The sequence below is a fragment of the Chrysochloris asiatica genome, unplaced genomic scaffold, assembly GCF_000296735.1.
Source record: "Chrysochloris asiatica unplaced genomic scaffold, ChrAsi1.0 scaffold00146, whole genome shotgun sequence".
In the NCBI taxonomy this organism is placed as follows: Eukaryota; Metazoa; Chordata; class Mammalia; order Afrosoricida; family Chrysochloridae; genus Chrysochloris; species Chrysochloris asiatica.
In genome coordinates, this window is record NW_006408664.1 from 8,020,898 (window position 1) to 8,034,989 (window position 14,092).

Below are 14,092 nucleotides of genomic sequence, written 5' to 3' on the forward strand. Positions count from 1 at the left end.
TTACAGTTTAAACAGCTTTGCAGTCTGGCTCATTAACCCATAGCGCCACACCAGAGCAGAGAAATAGGGACCACCAAAAAGGAATCCTGATGTGGTGTGGTTGCATAAGCAATGGATTGCTAACTACATGGTCAGCAGTGGAAACCCACCATCCACTCCTTGGAAACTGAATGCAGGGTCAATAGCTGACTTGACAGAACTTGAGAACAACAAACAAGAACAAATCAGGAGTGGAAAGTGTCCTTTGGAACTGGGGTTGCTGCATGTGAAACTCCCAAATCTACATGGAGCTCTCCAAGGGATGCTGGGCCTACAGATGCTGAAAGGAGACAAGGATCTTTCCTTAGAGCTGAGGCTCTGAATTTGAACTTTTAGATTCTAAAACTATGAGAGAATAAATTTGTTTATTAAAGTTAAAATTAATAATAATAAAGGAGGCCAGATAGCCACCCTTTTTTATTTGTCCTGTTTCACTGAAATTATCTCATAGCTGAAAAAGATCTTAACAACATGCGATAAGTTATCATCTGATCCCCGATTTGAAGATTGAATATCAGAGACCAAGGCATTCAATACAATCTATAGTTCTACAGCAGAAAAGCTAAGTCAGACTTCATTTCTTCTGAAATTCAGCCCCATTATTTATACTGTGAGGGTAAGTGTACAAATACTGCTACTAGGGTTCCAGTTTACACATGCACAAGTTAATTCCAAATAAAAAAGTGTTTACATATCAGTGGTTGACTGCAGTTAAGTTCTCTCAATAATACAGTTATCTTAGTCTTCTTAGATATTTGTTAAGTGCCCTCGAGTCGGTTCAGACTCATAGCCACGCTATGTAAGGTTTCCAAGATTACAAATCTTTACAGGAAAGTCTCCTGTTTCTCCTAGAGTGGCTGTTGGATTCAAACTGTTGATTTTGTGGTTAGTAGCCCAATTCATAACCTACTCTGCCACCAGGGCTACTAACCATAGGCACTGCTGTTGTTAAGTACCATCGAGTTCTTTCTCAATTACAGAGACCCAGTACAGTGTTTCCAGGGAGCAGCTAAAATGTTTCAGTTGCTACACCAGGAGGCCAACCATAAGCATGTTGTTGTTTAGTGCTGTTGAATCAGTTCCAACTCATAGTGGCCCATATAGCGTTTCCAAGGAGCAGCTAGTGAGTTTGAAACCGCTGACCTTGTGATACAAAACCAACTTTGCAGTGCAGTGCTTTATCCCACAGGGCCACACCAGGGCTCCAACCACAGCCAAAAAGGTTAGGAATTACAAAATACTTTTGTGGGACACAATTCAATCCATAATATGGTGTCTCTTATTCATAGAAACATAAGGGAAGGTAAATTGCCTCTGGTGAGCCTTCAAATTGGTAAATATGAAAAAAAGCAACTGGCCAGATCAACTGCTGTATACTAGGTACCAGGAGATGGATTAATTTGCTCAAGCAATGTAACTACATTTTGTCTCTGCTACCACTGGAGTCACCACCCTGGTGAAATTTGTGATAATCACTGTTAGTCTCTAGGATCTATCCATTTTTCACAGAGGCCACATAAGGAGGTAAATGGCAATGTGGTGGGAATCACCTGCATTCTTCAAGTTCTTTATGGTGGCCCTACTCTGCACTCCCAACAAGAAGGCATGTTTCTTATAGTTTATGATTTGATTTTCCTTGTTTGGCTTCCACTTTGCTTTTCCTACTACTTCTTGTTGTTGTTAAGTGCCACTGAGTCAGTTCCAACTCACAGTTCCCCTGTATAGAGTTTTCAAGGAATGGCTGGTGAGTCTGAATCACTGACTTGTGGTCCAGTGCTTTATCCCATAGTGCCACAACCCGTATTCCTCCTGCCAGGGATTCAATGTGAGGGTACTATATCTATTCCATTTATGCATTCAGAAACTGGGGAAATCACTAGATAGAGGATGGGTTTAGGGACCCACGGGATCCACTGTGACCTGGCCCTGAGTTAAGACTTCGTTAAAAACTGACCTCCATAGGCCCGCACTCTGACTAGGGGGGTACAGTGACATTATGGATCTTCTAGAATTAGTGTCAGCTCAAAGTCAGTGTCCCACAAACCCTGAAGAGCAATTATTTACTTTTCACCAAAAACAGCCATTCTCATAAGAAGCTTTAATCCCTTTCTGAAGATTTGGAGAAAGACTAACAGTATACATTTTTGGCAGTGTAGTTGGGTCCTTCCTCAAGCAGACTTGACTTCCCCTTCATTTAAGGGGTGGTGGGACTGTACACTGGATCAAGTCTGGGAAGTGACAGAGGAGTCATGACTTTCAAGTAAATAAAGTTAGACGGCTGTTTACTTGACCTACAATTCAGTATGTACAGACCAAGTAAACTTTTAGAAGACTTCTCACCTATTTCACTCCTGTGGACACCATGTCTAATTAGCCACTGACGCAATTCCATGTGACTGCACTACCCACATAAATCACCATTTGTCTGTCAGTCTGTCAAACTGTGGTTGTTGGTGTGTTGCTATGATGCTGGAAGCTATGCTACTGGTATTTTAAACGTCAGCAGGGTCACCAATGGTGCACAGGTTTCAGTGGAACTTTCACTAAGATACAATAAGAAGGAGAGGTGGACTATGTTTGAATGGTTACTCAATGAAAACCTTGTGAATATTGTCAGATACAGTCCCAGAAGACGAAAACATCATGAATAGTAATAGAACATTGTCGTGTATACAGCCAGAAGATAAGTCCCTCGGGTTGGAAAGCACTCAAAATATGACTGGGAAGACGTGTCTCCTCAAAGTAGAGTTGACCATCATGACATGCATGCAACAAAGCTTTTGGAACCATCACTTGCTAATGGAGTACAACTCAAGAGGAGAAACAGTTGAAAATATCCATCAATAATCAAAGCATGGAATGTATTAAGTATGTTGCTGTTGTTATGTGCCGTGGAGTCGGTTCCGACTCATAGCAACCCTGCATAGGGTTTCCGAGGCTATAAATCTTTACAGGAGCAGAAAGCCTCATCTTTCTCACGCAGAACAGCTGGTAGTTTCGAACTGCTGACCTTGTGGCTCGTAGCCCAATTCGTAACCACTACGCTACCAGAGCTCCTTGTATTAAGTATAAATCTAGGAAAATTAGAAGCCATCAAAATGAAGTGGAATACATGAAGATAGATATTATAAGCATTGTTGTTTGTTGTTAAGTGCCGTTGAGTTGGTTCCAACCCATAGAGACCCTGTATAGGGTTTCCAAGGAGCATTAGTGAGGTGAAATGAATATCTGTTGGCTAGTTTGAATCAGACAAAAATATGGTTTACTATACCAGAACAACAATTTTAAGAGAAATGGTGTCACATTCATTTTCAAAAAGAATATTTCAAGATCTTGAAGTATGATGCTGCCATAATAGGATAGTATCCATACACCTAAAAGGAAGATCAGTGAATACCACTATTATTCAAATTTACATATTGACTACTAAAGTCAGTTATGAAGAAACTGAAGAATTCTACAGGAGAAAGATGAGGTTTTCTGCTCCCGTAAAGATTTACAGCCTTAGAAACCCTATGCAGGGTCGCTATGGGTCGGAATCGACTTGACGACACTTAACACCAACAACCACCACCAACTTCATCAACATGACTTTTTTTGAAGGCACCCTAAGGAGAATACAAGAAATAAGGAATGGTGTCTATAGGACTGAAATAGATGAGAAAGCCTTATTGCTTGTAGTGATTTCCCCAAGGATCTGTTGGGTCAGTTAAATTCAAGGCAGACAGGTCAGGTCAGAAGGTATGGTGACTAGTCTGTGGGACTCCAAAGGGAATTTCTTGAAGGAAGTTTTAAGAAAATGGAAAACAGTATTTGTGAAAAAAAGGCCAGGAGAGTTGCACCAAGACATTTTTTGCTCATCACAATAATGTACCTGCTCAGTCTTTGTGAGTATTAAGGACTGACCTCTGAGACTCTTAATGGGAAACCTTACCCCATCCATTCTACAGCCTTGATCTTGCCCCATCTTCTCTTTGTTCCCCAAATTCAAAGGACATCAAAAAGGAACAGGTTTTGAGTCCCTTGAGGATACCAAAACTGCTGTTTTTGATATGGTGTAAATTAGAGAGCACAGACTTCTCTGGAGAAGGGTTAGAGAAGGAAACATCACCTTCAGAAGAGTTTATGTAGCTCTAGAGGGAGAATATATCCATAAACAATAGCTTTACGTTTAGATATCTTTGTTTAATAAAGGTTTCTATTATTTTGTAGAAATACTTTTTGATTTACAATCATACACTACTGCTAGAGGCAGTATTTCCTGAAAGAACATAGGGCCTAAAACTGTTTAAATTATACTTTATGAGCTTTGTTTATCAACTGACAGATAAAACACAGTCATCAGAGTTTGCCAGGGGTCACTGATGTTTCATTGATCACTCATTTTCATGCAGTCAGTTCCATCTGTCGTGCGAATACAGTTGTGATTGATTGTTTCACCACAGGACAAACAGTAAATACGCAGTAACATAGTAAGTTATACCTATTTTCAATATACAACAAAGCTGACAGTTCAATCTATCTCATTTATCATGCAAAACTTTATCAAAAGGCTCCCAGAGTTTGAAAAACTGTCTTAGATAAATTGTTTCTAAAATGAAAAAAAAAAAAAAAAATTATCTCATTACTTCCTGCCTGACATAAATTGATTAGACTGTCAAAGCTTTCTGGATTCTGCTAAATGAATATGCTTTTCCCTAATTTTTTTTAAAAGATAATACTAAAAGTACAACGACTTTCACGTAAGTGACGTGAATTATCAGGAGTGCAGTGAGTGCAACAAGTGCCTGATGCAAAAGCTGTGCCTTTCACCCCTCATTTCAAGGTGAACAGATGTTGGTAGTGGTGACATGTCAGTGGAAACATTGCCCCTCTTCTCTGGCTGCCTCAGTCAGGTACTTTTCATATTTGTAGCACCATGGAATATGACTAAAATGACATTGGTGTCTCATGTGGTGAGCCCTTGGACTTGTACCAGGGAGCAAGTGACCCCCTGTTTCCTCCACCTCCCCATGCCTCTGGGTGTCCACCCCACTTAAGGAAGGATGTTGCATTGCACTGGGTTAGAAGAAACTGTTCAGTAGCATCCAGCTTCAGGAGATGCCCAAGGGCATTTGCTATACCTTCATTACCTTACATCCACCTGTGGGATTGCCTTCAAAAACTTTACTAGAACTCTTTTCAAGTACTGAGTCATAGAAATAAAAGCCAGTTTGGACTAAAAGACTGGCAGTTCAAACTCACTAGCTGCTCCTCAGAAACACTACACAGGGTTGCTATGAGTTGGAACCAACTCAACAGCACTTAACAAGAATTTCTTACTATTAAGTATATATATATTTACGTCACAGTAATTTAAGTCACATGAAATACATTCCTCCTGGAAGGGAAATCTGATATTCTGTCTTGATAACTAATTCCATCATTTTGTTGGTTCATGACCAATAGACCTTGTATCTCCTCATAATGTTGGTAAAATTGCATTACTGTGGCAAGAGCTTCCACGTTCCAGAGGTCAGTCATTTAGACGGCTAAAGCTGTGATCTATCAAGGATTCTGCTCTACTCTCTCTTGGAAATGGAGATGTTAATTGTAACCTCAATCTAGTTTACATCTGAGCTGCAGGAGGATCCCCTGAAATAAAGAGAGTAAGACAAAATCCTGCTTAATACACAATTATGTTAATTAATTCAACAGCTATCTCTTGATCATCACCCTAATAGAGATACTGACACAATATGAAACCACTTCGATTGAAAATTAGAAAAATAAGAATATATTTTTTCAGTTTGTTTATACTTGCATGAAGATCATTTGGAAAGATTGACAATAGAGCTAACAAATGTAGTTATCTTTGTGTGTGCATGGAAGGGAGAAAGGTTAAAGGTGAGACAGTTATGGAAAGGGGAAGTCATCCTTTAATTATGTCAATGTATTACTTATTCAAAAATTAAACAAACTGGGTTAAAAATAAAAGGAAATACATTGAATGCTATATGATGAATCGAGTCAGAACCAATTCATTGGCACTTACCAACAACTACAGAATGAATGGTGTACAAAAAGTCTGTAGAACGTGTGACAGAAGCATAAAGAGGAGGGGGGACATCTCTAATTGTAAGGAATTTGAAAGGTCTCCATTGATAAAGTCATATTTTAACTGTTTTGAAAATGTGTAGGCATTTGTGAAGAGGGCCTGTAGAAATGTATTCTAGGAAGAAAAGTGATGAGCATTTTATATTTTTAAAGTTGTATCTATATCTTGTAGTTACACATCTCATCTTCCTTTTTTACTTCAAAAGACTAGGATCATACAACCAGAAGATATGAGTTCAGTCTGGTTAGCAGGGATCTTAATCACAAAGTTCAAAATGTACCACTCTAAGCTCCTTCGAGTGGCTTAGCCTTGCCAGAGGACTCCTTGGCTCCCTGTGTTCAAAGACCACTTTGTCTAGGCATTCTTCCTTACTTTTAAACTGAAATCCTCATAAAAAAAGTCAGGCCTAAAGCTTGTTTTGCTCCAAAAGTTATACACTCAAGTAATTACTCATGGTATCAAGACAGAAACAATACTCTCTTTGGATCTTAGTATATCTATGTGCCATTTCTGGCTCTATAGGTGCACCCTTGCTTGAAGTAACCTAGAGAGCTGTCCACTGCTTACATACCAGCCTATCATACATGCTACTAATACCATCATCAAAAAGAGAATGAAAGTGTTTTTCTATTAATCATTATTGATATCTTTTTAAAGTAGAATACAAACATAACAGTTTTTAAATAAAGGATTGCAATCAGCACAACTAACTTGTTTTTTTTGCTAATAATCCACTAGTATTATGTTTTACATTTTGAGTCTGTTAGCTTTACCATTTGCTTCCTAGATATCTAGGAATTTCACCACTGCCATGCTAAACTCCATTGCCCTTAAGTTTATTTCAAATCATAGTGGCTCTATAGGACAGAGCAGAATTGCCCCATAGATTCCAAGGTTGAAATCTTTAAGAAAGCAGACTGCCACATCTTTCTCCTGTAGAGTAGTTGATGGGCTTTGAACTGCCCAATCTTTCAGTTAGCAGCTGAGCAGTTAACCACTGAGCCACTAGGGCTGTTGACACCCATACTCTTGTTGTTCTTGTTAAGTGCTATTGAGTCAGTTCCAACCTATAGCGACCCTGTACAGGGTTTCAGCAGCAGCTGGTAAGCTTGAACCACTGACCTTGTAGTTCAAACCAACTTTATAGTCCAGCGCATTAACCCACAACAACACACCAGGACTCTTTACCCCAATACTAGAAATCACTAAATAAATTGAAAACTACCTTCTAGAACTTCCCAACTGTGGGGATATCCTCACTATAGCAATTCTGGATCCCCTTGCATTGGATTTTGGCAATCACCTCATGTAAGATATAGTTTCAGGGTTTTTATACTGAAAGGAGATTATGTATAAAACTCCTTTGCAATATACTGCCCCCCACATCAAGAACATTCTTTTTAAAATGTTTCATTGTGAATTATGTGGTAGTTTACATGGGAGAACATTAGCTTTACAGTCATCCTATCGTATATCGTTTCATTGCCATGGTTACAATCCGTCCATGCATCATCAACCAACTAAAGGGTATACACCCTGCAAGCCTGCCCCCCAGTCATCAGCACACAGCCCCTCTCCCTCTCTGGGTCTAAAGTCCCCAGCCACTCCATCTCTCCTCGTCATCATCTCTGCCTCCATCTCTGGTGTCACTGCTTCTCTGAGTAGGGTCCCGCTCTCCACTCTTCTCCCTTGATGGTCCCAAGGACCTCCGCTCCTAGACTGCAAAGTCAATCACTCCCCTCCTTTTGCTACAAAATGCCTACCTTTACATTTCCAACCCTCACAGTCTTGGTAACAATTATTCACTATTGTATCACAAGAGACTTATGCACATCTCCTTTCAACAGCCCTGCCCAGACAGATTGGATACTATTCAGTGGAGGTTCTAGCTCCCTCTTGAAAGCTTGTAAACCAGTCACTTGCCTTTGTAGGCACCCCCCACCCCCATTTTGGGTAGCCAATGTACAAGTTGTCCATCCCTGTTTACCCTGTGTATTTCGGGGGTGGCAATGATCCTCACTGTAAAGATCTGTTCCCTCTTTTGAGCTACTGAGTCCATAGGTGTAGGTCAAATTCACCAAATTGTATCAGATTACTCTTTTTTCCTCTTCTTTTTTCTTCTAGTTGAGCTCTGATCATCCAGCCATTGAAGCCAGGTCAAGTGGGTGTTATCTGCAAGTGTGGGTGTTCTTATGCATATGCCCTCTCTTATGAGAGGTCTTGCCACACTGCTGGCCACACTGCTGGCCAACCAGGTCTCCACCCAGGTTCACAGGTATCTATTGAACGTTGTAGGGCTTAGCTCACAGCTTCATTGCTGTTTTTCCCTCACTTCCCCTTATGGGTGATGAATGTGGTCACCAATCAGAGCGTGCATTCCCACTGAGTCTTAGTCTTGGAAAGGGGTTTGCCCTGAGTGGACCCGACCACTTGCCTTGATGTCTCATGGATGAGCAACTTGTTTGTTCTCGTAGTAATCAGTCAGACTGCCTTTATTATTTTGTATTTTTCCTGTCGGTCTTTCTTTCAAGAAGTATCTTCTGTTCTTCTACCCTCTCCAGGCTGGTCTGCTTGTCCTTTCAAGTGGAAATTTGCCACCTCAGAAGATTCTGGATGGGGTTCAGGATTCCATCTATGGTCTTATGTAATGCAGAGGCTCTGCAGGAAGCCTCCTTCACTGGGCATGTTGTAGCCCCATTTTAGGTATTCCAATCAGTTATAGGCAGAAGACAGACTTATACGCTTTCTATGGTGATATTTCTGGGTATTCCTTTCTCTACCTCTCAAGTGTCTACTTTATAATGGTATGCCAGGGAAGGAACATTCTTTTTTCATCCTGTTTCCATTTCACCCAGGAGTTTTAATTATAGGGTGAACACACACAGAATTAGAGTTTTCCCCTTGTTGTTCCAGCATAATTAATAATTCAGTTTCCTTTCACTCTCAAAAGTGCCCTGGTTTGAAAAATTACATAGTTACCCTATCTAGATTTATCTATCAATAAATCTCAGGCCATCCAAATTGATGTATCCCTGCCTAAAGATGAAAGGTACACAATCAAATCAAAACCCACCACTAACAAATCTACTGAAACAGTAGAGAAAACTGTTTCACTGGGTTCCTGAGGCTATAAAAGCTGACTACCTTATCTTTCAAAGCAGCTGGTGAGTTTGAGCTGAAGCCCAATGATTAACCCACTGCACTTAACCCAGAGTTCCTTTAGGAAGGCTTAGAAAGTGCTGTTAAAATATCACTTCATCTTAATCACTGTTGTTGTTGTTAAGTACTGTGGAGTTGGTTCCGACTCATAGTGACCCTGCACAGGGTTTCCAAGGCTATAAATATTTACAGAGCAGAACACCTCATCGTTCTCCCGCAGAACCACTGGTAGTTTCAAACTGCTGACCTTCAGGGTAGCAGCCCTATTAGTAACCACTACTCTACCAGAGCTCCTTATTACTTATAATTACTGTGGGCACCCCTTATCTCTGTCATATTAAATCTATCTCCTTGGCTTCTTTGTCACTTGACATGTTCTCCTTGTTCTGGGAACCTAAATTCCAAGATTATCTTTCCAGTCTTTATCTGATACTTAACACCAATCCACTGCTTGCTCTGTCTTTCAAAGTCCCAATCCATTTGTTTACAATCAAAGCTTTTCTGAACTGATTTTTGTCTTTGCTTCCCAATGCTATACAGATTATTTACTATTACCAAATGCTGTTGGTCTCACCTTATCCAAACACTCAATATCCAAAAATATTTTACAGTGAAACAAAGACTGACTGACAACCCTAGTCACATGCTCTGCCAAAAGAAAAGAAAATCATATGGTTATTTCTCGCAGAAACAAAAACCATCTTTCTTAAAAAAAAAAAACAATCAGAACATGCTGGTTTATAGCAACTATTTATAGAAATACAAAAAGGAATAAAACATGTAATTAGCCTCAGTATTTTAGAAGCGGAGGAGGCAGGTAGCCACAATACCAACAATAAGTCACATGACCTCTACCAGCTGTTGCTTTTTTTGTGCTACATGGTTGCTGTAGTTGTTAAGAGCCGTGGAATTGCTTCTGACTGTTAGCGACCCTGTATAGGGTTTCCAAGGAGTAGCTGGTGAGCGTGAACAACTGACTTTGTGGTTCAAATCAACTTTGCAGTCCAGCTCATTAACACGCAGTGCCTTTATTTATTTATTTAACCCTCATGACAACAGGATGGTTTATTATTAAGCTTCACTTTACTAATGGGGAAAAACAGATCTATTCTGTGATCACAACAACTTATGAATATCAGAGAAGACATGGGAACCTGGATTTATCTTATGTTCTTTATACACCATGCTGCCTCAGTAATCAACATTGGGGCTTTGCTTGATAGTTTTGAAAAGGAAATTATGATTTTATAAATACACAGTACCTGAGTTCATCATTCATTCTGAGTAAGATATGCACGTGCAGTCCTGAACCAGGTGTGAGAAGGCAATGTACTGGTTACAGTTTAGTTCTTTATGATTAGGGTTTACTCTCAAATTCTCAGTTTCTTCAGCCCTTCTAATTTTAGCTCCATGAGTTTCTTACTAATCTCAAGTGCGTTTCAACATAGAACAGTATTCAAGATTAACTTAAAAAAACCTTAAGTACTTTTCTATATTACACACTGCAGGAAGCATCAACAGAAGATGAAAGGAATATAGATAGAGTCATGTACCAAAAAGAATTGATCAATGTTCAACCAACCAAGAAATGATGCTCCTGAAGAAGTCCAAGCAGCACTGAAGACTGTGAAAACAGGTGAAATAATAATAATAATAATAATAATAATAATAAACAGCTGATGGAATACCAATTGAGATGTAGCATAGTGGTGGTTATGAATCGGGTGTGAACCTCAAACAAGGTCAGCAGTTCAAAACTACCAGCTGGCTCCATGGGAGAAAGATGAGGCTTTCTGCTCCTGTAAAGATTTACAGCCTCAGAAACCCTATACAGGGTCGCTATGAGTCAGAACCGACTCCACGGCACATAACAACAACAACAATATGTGCAAGGTCAGCAGTTCGAAACTACCAGCTGCTCCGTGGGAGAAAGATGAGGCTTTTTGCTCCTGTAAAGATTTACAGCCTCAAAAACCCTGTACAGGGTCTCTATGAGTCGGAACTGACTCCAAGGCACACAGCCGTCACCACCAACTGACTGGAAGAGATTCATATTTGTGACCATTCTAAAAAAAGGTGATCCAACAGAATGTGGAAATTATTAATCAACATCATTAATATTACACACAAATAAAATTTTGTTGAAGATAATTCAAAAGTGATTGCAGTAATACATGAATACGGAACTGCCAGAAATTCAAGTCAAACTTACAAAAGGATGTGAAACTAGGGATATTATTGCTGATATCAGATGAAAGCAGAGAATATCAGAAAGATATTTATCAGTGTTTTATTGACTATGCAAAGGCATTCAACTATGTGGGTAATAACAAATTATGGATAACACTGAGAAGAGCAGGAATCCCAGAACCCTTAATTGTGCTCATGCAGAACCTGTACAAAGAGAAAGAGGAAGTCATTCAAACAGAACAAGGGATACTACATAGTTTAAAATCAAGAAAGGTGTGTGTCAGTGTTGTACTTATTCAAATGTATGTTGAGCAAGTAATCTGAGAAACCACACTATATGAAGAAGAATGTAGTATCAGGATTGGCAGAAGGCTCATTAATAATCTCTGCTTTCAAAATATCAAAAATAAATACATCAAGCAGATGATACAACCTTACTTGCTAAAAGCAAAGAGAAACTGAATATCCTACTGATGAAGACAAAAGACAACAGCCTCCAATATGGATTATACCTCAACATAAAAAAAAACAAAACCCCTCTTAACTGGACCCATAAGCAGTATCATGATATACAGAGAAAAGACTGATGTTGATACTGATTTCATTTTACTCAGATTCACAATCAATGCTCATAGAAGCAGCACTCAAGATATCAAACAACACATTGTATTGGGCCATCTGCTACAACAGACCTCTTAAAAGTGTTAAAAAAGCAAAGATATGACTTTGAGAACTGAGGTGCACTTTGACCCATGCTATATTTTCAATCACCTCATATGCATGCAAAAGTTGGATAATGAACAAGACTGAAGAACTGATGCCTTTAACTATAGTGCTGGCAAAGAATACTGAACATACCATGGAATGCCAGAAGAATTAATTGTCTGAGAGGAAAGCACATCTAGAACCAACTTAGCCAGAATAGCAAGACTTCGGCTCACATACTTGGGGCACATTATCAGGAGGGATCTGTCTCTGTGGAAGGACATCATGCTTAGTAAAGCAGAGGATCAGAGAAAAAGAGGAAGACGTTCAACAAAATTGACTGACACAGTGGCTGCAACAATGGGCTCAAACATAAGAAAGACGTGAAGATGGCAGCATTTCATTCCATTGTATATCCGGTCAGTAAGAGTCATAACTACTTAACCCTCTGAAAATCAAACTTTAATTTATAGAACGCTCTGAACTAAGAAGTAGCAGAATGAGGCTGAATAAGCCAGTTTACTCGAATGCAGTTTCAAGGGTTAAGAGTCATTAAAAAAAAAACCATTATCATTCTTTTCACTATTACTGTTAAGTGTCATCAAGTTGGTTCTAACTCACAGCAATCCTGTATAGGGTTTTTAACGAGCAGCTGGTAGGTGTGAACTGCCAACCTTGAAGACAGCAGTCCAATGCTTATCCTACAGCGCCATATCAGGACCCCATTCCTTCCACTGCAGCAGCAACAATAACAACAAAACTCATTGCCAGCACACTCATTCCAATCCATAGCGACCCTATACAGGAGTTTCTAATGCTGTAAATCTTTACAGGAGCAGAAAAATCTCATCTTTCTTCTGCGGAGTGGCTGGTGGATTTGAACTGTCAACCTTGTAGTTAACAATCCAGTATTATTCTATAGTACCACCAGGGATCCTTTTTTTCCACAGCAAAGGGTTAACCAAATATTCCTGTTATTCCTTTTCTATATAAAAAATTGTTAAAGTGTGCTTTATTAAAAGAAGCTTAAGAAAGATAAAGGGATGACCCCTATCACTACCCCAGCTGAAGAGTCTCAGCTTAGAAGGCAAGAGGAAGAAACCTGTTGTAGTAGTCTAAATAAGAGCAGTGGTTATTTATGGTAAGGATACAAGGAATAAGAGGGTTCAAGGCAAAGGTCAGATATGCTGGGATGATGAATTTCGCTATATGACTTAAAATTTTTTTAACTTTTTAATGATGTGAATGTAATCAACACTAACCTACTTATTAGCTAATCTCCTTATACAACTTTATTTTATAATTGGATCAAAAGGCCAAGTGACTAATAAAAACTAAACAAGTTCTTCCCTTTTCATAATGTTTACCTCTCACACCATGACTTTTCTCTACAAAATCCATCAAATTTTTAAGATAAAATCTTTTGATTGTAAAGCAGGACTGAAGTAAAACCTTAGAGGCTCTAGACTAGGGGAACAGTGGAAATGAGAATACCACTGTAATTTATCTATTTGTTGAAATCCAAGTGAAAAAAAGTTCATGTAAAAATGGAATTTTTTTCATGAACATTTTCAAGTCCTGTTATACATGTACCTTTTTTGTAACTTAGATTTCAACAAACAAATGGCTGTGGTATTTTCCATGAATTTTTTGAAACTCCCTCAGATGTCACACATTAATGCTAATTTCAATACCAGTTGAGCGTACCTACCTTTAGGAAGAGTAGGTTTAACTGCCATTCTGCCAACCAGGCATTTTTTCAGCATGGATTCATAATTGACCCAACGATGAACCTGGCATGGGAGAGAATACAGAAAAGCAACATGTACCTAACTCCACAGGACATTCTAAATTTATTATAAACAAAACTAACCATTCTTACACTGTTCTGAAAATCAATGG

General features: G+C 39.1%; 1 protein-coding gene across 1 annotated transcript in view; it reads right to left on the reverse strand.

The window, feature by feature from the left end:
* LOC102834341 (cytochrome b5 reductase 4-like) overlaps positions 1–14,092 on the reverse strand; it is a 141,745-nt gene that overhangs the window by 77,129 nt on the left and 50,524 nt on the right. The window contains exon 4 of the mRNA XM_006870649.1: positions 13,902–13,983. Coding sequence (XP_006870711.1) covers positions 13,902–13,983 — 82 coding nt within the window. The remainder of the gene's footprint in view (positions 1–13,901; positions 13,984–14,092) is intronic.